At 48.1% G+C, this 8,800-nt stretch overlaps 1 protein-coding gene across 1 annotated transcript; it reads left to right on the top strand.

Annotated features, from left to right (window-relative positions):
- The first annotated feature begins 3,737 nt into the window (after positions 1–3,737).
- On the top strand, positions 3,738–4,793 carry LOC117850074 (cysteine endopeptidase Rep1). Its single transcript, XM_034731860.1, has one exon. The coding sequence runs from the start codon at positions 3,738–3,740 to the stop codon at positions 4,791–4,793; it is 1,056 nt and encodes a 351-aa protein (XP_034587751.1).
- The last annotated feature ends 4,007 nt before the right edge of the window (positions 4,794–8,800 follow it).

The raw sequence follows: 8,800 nt of genomic DNA on the forward strand, positions 1-8,800 counted from the left end.
CACACCAACAACCGGTGTCAAAAACGTGAGGGATGGTCCGAAGCCGTAAAAATGGCCTCCGAACTCGTGTTCGGCCAAGAAAACATGTGCTATAGGTCAGGGGAGCCCCAAAACGGCCGCACGGGCCACCGGGGTCAAAAACGTGGGGGCTGGTTCGAAGCTGTGAAAATCGCCTTCAGACTCGTTTTCAGCCAAGAAATGGTAGCCCGAAAACGGCCACACGGGCCCCAAGGCTCGAAAACGTGGGGGATGGTCCGAATCCGTGAAAATGGCCTCCGGACCCGTTTTCGGCCAGGAAAACGTCTCCTATAGGTCACGGGAGCCCCAAAACGACCACACCAGCCACCGGGGTTGAAAACGTGCGGGATGGACCGAAGCTGTGAATACGGCCTCAAGAACCGTTTTCAGCCAAGTAAACGTGTGCTATAGGTCACGGGAGCCCCATAACGGCCACAACAGCCACCGGGGTCGAAAACGTGGGCGATGGTCCGATGCTTTGAAAATGGCCTCCGGACGCGTTTTCGGAAGAAAACGTGTGCTATAGGTCACGGGAGCCCTAAAACAGCCATACCAGCAACCGATGTTGAAAACGTGGGGATGGTCCGATGCCGTGAAAATGGCCTCCGGACCCGTGTTCGACAGAGAAAACGTGTGCTATAGGTCATGGGAGCCGCAAAACGGCCACACCGGCCACCGGGGTCGAAAACGTGGGCGATGGTCCGAAGCCGTGAAAATGACCTCCAGACTCGTTTTCGGCCAAGAAAACGTGTGCTATAGGTCACGAGAGCCCAAAAACGACCACACCGGCAACCAGTGTCAAAAACATGGGGGATGGTACGAATCCGTGAAAATGGCCTCCAGACCCGTTTTCGGCTACGAAAACATGTGCTATAGTTCGCGGGAGCCCTAAAACGGCCACACCGGCAACCGGTGTTGAAAACTTGGGGGATGGTCTGAAGCCGTAAAAATGGCCTCCGAACTCGTGTTCGGCCAAGAAAACATGTGCTATAGGTCACGGGAGCCCGAAAATGGCCAAACTAGCAATCGGTGTCGAAAACGTGGGCTATGGTACGAAGCCGTGAAAATCGCCTCCGGAACTGTTTTCGGCTAAGAAAACGTGTGCTATAGGTCACGGGAGCCTGGAAACGGCCACACCGGCCATCGGGGCGAAAACGTGGGGATGGTCCGAAGCTGTGAAAATGGCTTCCGGAACCGTTTTCGGCCAAGAAAACATGTGCTATAGGTCATGGGAGCCCTAAAACGGCCACACCGGCACCCTGCGTCGAAAACGTGGGGATGATCCAAAGCAGTAAAAATGGCCTCCGGACCCGTGTTCGGCCAAGAAAACATGTGCTATAGGTCACGGGAGCCCAAAACGGCCACACGGTCCACCGGGGTCGAAAACGTGGGCGATGGTCCAAAGCCGTGAAAATCGCCTCCGAACCCGTTTTCAGCCAAGAAAACGTCTAATATTGGTCACGGTAGCCCCAAAACGGCCACACCAGCCACCCGAGTCGAAAACGTGGGGGATTGTTCGAATCCGTGAAAATGGCCTTCGGACCCATTTTCGGCCAACAAAATATCTCCTATAGGTCACGAGAGCTCCAAAATGGCCACACCGGCCACCGAGGTCGAAAATATGGGGGATGGTACGAAGCCGTGAAAATGGCCTTCGGACCCGTTTTCGACCAAGAAAACATATAATATAGGTCACGGGAGCTATTCTATTTGGGGCAGGCCGAACGAACCTACGCGTCGTTGTCCCTGACTGCACATGCACACTGGCAGAACGGCCGGAACATCAATTAAGGATAGCCCTGCCTCGATAATGGAATGGATGGAGCTGTCACGCTGCGCAAGCGCAATCACTCTCGCTTCGCTTGTGACTCGATCGATCCCAGCGTCCACCTGTGTGTGAGAGCGGATGATCGATCGCAAGGTCGGCAAGGACACAGCTAGCGCCTGTATGTGCACCAAGCCAGGGAGCACTGGCTCGCCGGTGCCAGATCAAGAAGCGCGCGCCCACACGTCCGTCATGCATGGACGAGCCGAGCCGGCCATGTACACCAGCGACGCGACGCGCGGCCGGCGGCCCGGCAGCTGTGGTAAACGGCATGAGACCAGAACATTGGACCGACGCGCCTGGAGACCGACCGGAGACTGGTATCCATCGGATACGGCCGCCTCTGCCAAATGTTCAGGCGAATTGAACCACCCTAGCTAACCTTAGCTAGGATGTTCATTCGAGTGGGTTTTGCTGACTGCCGCTACTACTTGTAAGAAGCTGCCCAAAATCTGGGATGTGTAATATATACTCTGTGCTTTATTTCGACCGATCAAGGTAAACCAACACACCTGACCTGCTGGGCAACTGAAATGATGCATCAGGATCAGATCATCGCAACCAACAGTAGATGACCAAACCTCTCGTCCTATGTGAAAGAGTTATAAGTGCATACTAATTCCATGAGCTTTTTTACGGTACCTTATACTGGCGTATACTAGTGCTCGAAAAGGGAAACTTGTATATAAACATCCCATTGAAATATTCACTAGTGGTATGGGTAGTGTATATATAGCTACTATAAGGGTAATATGGGAAAAGAACAAAAATAACATTACGATAATACATTTTTGACACTAAAAATCCACCCCCTTTGTAAGAGAGTCAATTAATACATATGTAATTATTACTAAATTTAAAAACCCTTAAAAATGGTTGGTTTCATCTCCTCTATACTATATACTACCGAATAGTAGTATAAGGCACCGTCAAAAAGCTCAATTCCTTTGCTTCCGCCACAATGAAAGTTTTAATTTCATGCAGCATTCATGTACTCAGCGAGAGAGCATTTTACCCACATGTAGTCTTGACATGGAACTCATCTCCCTGTTAATCCCAAGAAATAATTATTGACAACCTGAATAAATCTATTTTGTGGAAGATCGTTAAGGGTAATTCAGAGGAGAGACAGGTCAGGCTGCTCACAGTGACACTGATGATGCAACTGTCCTGCGTTAGCAGTAGCTTTCAGCTGATTCACTTCTCCCCTTCTGCTGAATCATTACCTGATCCCGTGACCACCGGTACCTTCCCTTCAGAGAGAGAGAGGTCACCAGGAAGCCAGAAAGGTACCTTTTCTTCTCTTTGCTAATTAATTGTTGCCACAGATTACCTTGGCCAGACTCTAGGCATCATCATCCAGGTGAATCACAAGGATGGATTTATGCACCTTTGCTTCTTGCATTGCTTGTACAGAAAAGTTACAATAGAGCTGCTACTTATAGACTGCTTCACTTTAGAGAACTTGAGATATGAAGATTAAGCTGGCTAAGCTAATTTTATTTCATTTCTCAAGCATCATTGATGGTTCCATTTGTGATCATATATGTAATAACATCAACTAGCCTTGTAGTTGATGAGCTGATGATACAGGAACAGGTAGTCCACACTCATCACTCACCACTCAGCACAGAGATAGGGTTCAAATGTTAGCCAGCCAAACCTGCAGCCCATCGCAAACGGACCCGCACGTCCATGCGGCGGCCTATTTCGACGCGCACGGCACCACCACACCCTCGCCGGCCGGCTCGCCCTGGTCCGTGTGCCGTGGCCCCGGTCCGCCCGCCGCTGCCGCCAGCCCCCGCTCGCTCATTGCGCTGGGCAGGATAAAGGGGGACCGACCCTTTGAAGAAGCGCGCGCTCCCACGGCATCTGCAGAGCAGAGCGAGACACCATGGTCAAGAAGCTCGTCGCGCTTGGCGTGGCGCTGGCGTTGCTGGCGCTGCTGGAGCCGGCGGTCGCCGGCGTCAAGTTCACCGACGAGGACCTCAAGTCCGAGGAGTCCCTGTGGCGCCTCTACGAGCGATGGGGCGCGCGCTACAACGTGACGCGCCACCCCGTCGACAAGCTGCGCCGGTTCGCCTTCTTCAAGGACTCGGCGCGGCACGTCCATCTCCATACGACAGCAGCAGGCCAGGCGCCGGGGCTGAACGGCTTCGCCGACCTCACCAATGACGAGTTCAACCGCTACTACAAGTGCAACATGCTGGAGGCCGGCGCTCGGCGCACTCTGCCCGTGAGGAGGCGCGGCGACGGGTCCCTTCCTCTCCCCATCTCCATCGACTGGCGCATTAAGAGCTGTGGCACAGGCCCGTGCCTCAGTCCGGTCAAGTCCCAGGGCGTCTGCGGCTCCTGCTGGGCATTCACCGCGACGGGGGCGATGGAGAGCCACTACGCCATCCAAGGGGCCAAGGACAACCGGGGCCTGGTTGACCTGTCGGAGCAGGAGCTCGTCGACTGCGACACCCACAGCATCGGCTGCAAAGGCGGCGAAGTCGACTACGCCTTCGACTACATCATCGCCAAGCAGGGCCTGGCGTCGTCGGCCTCCTACCCGTACACGGCAACGAATGGCACATGGCAGGCCGCCGGCAAACCGCGCGTGGATCTCCTCCTCCGGGGGTACGAGACGGTGCCCGCCAACGACGAGTTTCAGATGCTGCAGGCCGTCACCTACGGGCCCGTCGGGGTGTCAATCGCCGTCGGACCAGACAACCTCGAGTTCAGATACTACGACGGCGGCATCTACTCGGGGCCGTGCGGAGTGGCGAATGATCATGCCATCCTGCTCGTCGGCTACGAGAGCGACCTCTACGGTCTGAAGAATTCGTACGGAGAGCGCTGGGGGGACGACGGCTACATGTACCTCAAGCGCGATCACGGGAAAAGTGCCCGCGGCACCTGCGGCATTCTCAGCGAGGGAGGATTCTACCCCGAGATGGGGCTTTGACTGTTCGTGCTCGTGTGCTTTAGCAACTAGCAGTGTGCTTTGACTTTACTGCTTCTGATACTCTGATTGTGTCATGGATCGATCGTTTTAATTTCGGTGCTTGAGTGTTTAATTTCTTCTCCCTGCGTCTGATTGTGTCATGGATGTTCGTTTAATATAATTCTGCAGCTTGATCGGCTGTGATTTCTTGCAGCGCTGCTAGCTTGCTGCATAGTTTTAGTCTGCATTCAAGAGTCCAAAATTTAATAGGCCAACAGCTGCAGCAAGATTCACAACCGAACGCGCACCTGGAGCTTTTGTGAAATCGTGTGCACAAACAGGGAGGGAAAAAGATCGCAAGTTTAGTGCAGGACTACCTGAATAAAAGCCTAGCGAAAATTTTATCAGACTTGTCACCATGATCTCTCAAAATGATTATGATCGCACTGTCACAGTTCATGTAGGTAGTCAAAAGAAAGTACAAGAAAGCTTTTGATCTAATGCATGAGCGGTCATAGCTCTTTTCTTCTGTAGAACCAATAAATCATCGGGAGCATGGCAAGAACGGCTTCTAAACAGCAACGCAAAATGAACGGCTTCAAAACAGCAACGCAAAATTTCAGGCATTTGATTGATTTTCTCTCCATGACACGAATTTTTTTTGGTTAATTACCACATGCTGCGAAAACCGTTGGTAAAAGAATTTGTTGGTTAGGATTTCTGAAGCCCAAATGCTAAGTCAGCCGTTGTGTCGATCCTCTGCCAGGAAAGTGCTCCATGCATGTATATCACACGAAAAGTATAGCTCTATTAGAGCTGCTGGTCGAGCTTGCACTAGAGATCTTTCTCTTTACAAATAGTTGGAAACAGCTCAACAATGTGCCTGATCGAATGCAAAAGATAAATCGAGGCCTGAATTGCAATCCTTTCCTCGGAATAATTCCTATTTCAAAGCCTCTCTTTTAAGGGAACAATAACCCCTCTTCTCTCATTCGCTCTCTATTGCATGGGTGGAGGAACAAAAATAGGATTCTGAAAAAAGAAAGCAGGGCAACAACAGTTTTAACGCAGGACCACCAAAATTCGAAGATCTGCTCAATTTCCTTACCACCACGACAAATCATTTTTCTCACCACGCAAACTACTACCACTGGCGAAAGAACTTGTCGCTCGGACTCCGAAGCTTCCCGCCCAACTGCTCAAGTGATTCCATCTCTCTATCTGGAACAGAGTCCCAGACATGATGGACTGTCATGAGTTCAGTAATCAGCACCTTGGTAACTTGGGGCACAGCAACACGCTTAACATTCGTTCCAGACACATACTTTCCAGGGGATTTGACACTACTCACACTAGAAGTGATTTGAGTCTACTCCTATGTGAGAAGAGCAGCAGCATTTTCTGAAGATGAAAATGTTATGCATGGGCACCTGCACACAGCACACGGGGAGATGCTGGATCACTGTTTGGTAAATATCATGACAGTATTGTTCTTAACATACCAAAACAGTTAAAAGGGAGCAAAACCCACCATACTTCATTGGCTTTTTGCCAGGTATTTTCCTTTCCCTTCCAGATGCTTCCATTTTTCACATGTCTTCCTTATTGAACTCAGAGAAGCAGCAGCAGCAGCATCACCACTATTTGTCCATCTGCACTTCCTTTAACCAGCAACAGTATGATCATAATAACACGGTATCAGTTCTCCTCAGGAGTGACCATCAGATGAGCTCGTGCAATCTGAATTATTTGATTCTATAGGCAAATTCAGGAAAATCAAATCATTTTTTACGGATACTTTAATAAAGTGTAGCATCATCAGACAACCCTTTGTTGAGCGACAATGCATTCCTTATCGAGCAGAAGATAGGCAACCAACTAAATGTCTAGTTTTAGCGTCCTATATATCTTCCAGACCACATGGCACGGACGAATTATAAGAGAGCAAGAGCATGAAAAATCGAGCGGTTCTTATCACAACCGTTCTTTGTGGCAGAAGTTTTTACCGGTTCCCCAGGAAAGTATGTTGGTCTTGCAGAAACAATTAGGGGATTTCAACTAATCCTTTCTGGAGAATTAGACAGCCTACCCGAACAGGCTTTTTATTTGGTGGGGAACATCGATGAAGCTAGCACGAAAGCTATAAACATAGAAGAGGAGAGCAAATTGAAGAAATGAAATTAAATCTTTATGTACTGACTCCTAAACAAATTATTTGGGATTGTGAAGTGAACGAAATCATTTTATCTACTAATAGTGGTCAAATTGGTGTATTACCAAACCACGCCCCCATTAAAACAGCTATAGATATGGGTCCTTTGAGAATGCGCCTCCTCGACGACCAATGGTTAACAACGGTTCTGTGGAGTGGTTTTGCGCAAATAGTTAATAATGAAGGTAGAATTTGCAAGAATTCTTGAGGAGCATTGAGTAAATTCTTCAGAAGCCGGATCTTCCTCTAGCATTATCTCAATCAAATCGGCAGCTTCTTTTGCACATCCGTCTTTCTTCTGAAGCCCCAAAAGAACCAAGTGGAATGTGCTTGTACTAGGACGAAGGCCACTATTTAACATTCTGTGAAGAGCTTCCCAAGCAGATTTCATCCTTCCTTTCTGAATAAAAAAACCCATCTATTACAGCAATATAGCACTCAATGTCAGGCACAAGGTCCCTCTTCAACATTGAGAGCACCAGCTCATACGCTTCTTCAAAATTGCCCTCCTTACAATGTCCTAGGATCAATGTCTTGAATGCTTGGAAATCGACCTTTATCAAAGGTAGGAAATGCATACATTTTCATCTCTAATTTACCATATAACATTAGCAACATTTTTATTCTAAAATTCTTCAGCAACAAACACAAGTGACGTTCAGATCCGCATGTGTGCTTCATTTCCAGGAATGGCGCTACCTCCAGAGTCTGCTTGTTTCAGTTCCGAAGCAATGCACCAGCAAACCTATATAAAACAAGTTTTTGTAAATGAATAGAATTATGAGGAGGTTTTATGCCAGTGATGACAATGCAGAGTAGACGCTGCTACAAATACGATTGTGAAACATCCACACGAGATTCAGATTTAAGAGTTTCCAAGACCACGAGGCTACTATTTGGCATCATGTCAAATGACACCAGATGGTGAGACCATCCATTAGAGAAAAACGGCTTATGGATCTACCAGTTTATCAACCATCAGCACACTACCCCTCTTCAGCTAAGCTTACCTCAGTCCAAATGCTGAGAAACTTTAATGTCCATATGCCCAAGAATAAAAGAACAAAGATACTTCATAACTTTAGATAAGTGGTAAGACTGGAAAAAGCAGGGCCCAACAGAAAAACCACAGAAGAAACCATGGTTAGTTCAATATCATGCGATGGTTAGCATAAGCATAACTCAGCTACCATCCCTTTCGTTCCAATGCCAGTTTTCAGTAGTTTCCTGGCTCACGTGTTATTTCTCTGTTTATCCCTTTTGTTTTTATTTAGACATGTTTTTTTCTAACATCACAAAATCACTATGAAGTAGCGTGAATAAATCCTATTATCTGCCATATTGACAGGGTTTGACACCATGGAGTTAGCCACTTGAAGAGATGTTTTGATAGGAACCCAAATGATACCTTATGAAGGAAACTGAATGACCGCTCTTTCCATCTTTCTCGCATAAGAATTAAGCTTTTTTAGCAGCTTAGACTTTTATCTTATGAACGCTATAATTTCAGAAAGTACGCATACTTCAGAACCAAAATGTACAAAGGGTAGAAAAATCATAAGGCATCTGCAATTTTAGATTACTGACCTTTTCAGCAACAAAAACGTTTAAACCATGCACTGAGATATGGAAGTTACCAGCGACCGTCTGCACATCTAACATCCCATAGACCTGCGGAAATTAGGAAGCAGTTTCATTAGCAACACCAGAGAATGTAATTCATGATCACAACTTGAAATACCTTTCTGTAAAACAAATGGAAACCTGTGGATGAATAACTTACTCGACACCCTTCACCATTCTCCAGTGCTTGTTT

The sequence above is a fragment of the Setaria viridis genome, chromosome 3 (assembly GCF_005286985.2).
Source record: "Setaria viridis chromosome 3, Setaria_viridis_v4.0, whole genome shotgun sequence".
Classification (NCBI taxonomy): domain Eukaryota; kingdom Viridiplantae; phylum Streptophyta; class Magnoliopsida; order Poales; family Poaceae; genus Setaria; species Setaria viridis.

Coding starts and splice junctions, on each gene's coding strand:
- LOC117850074 (XM_034731860.1), top strand. CDS start 3,738: ATGGTCAAGAAGCTCGTCGCGCTTGGCGTGGCGCTGGCGTTGCTGGCG.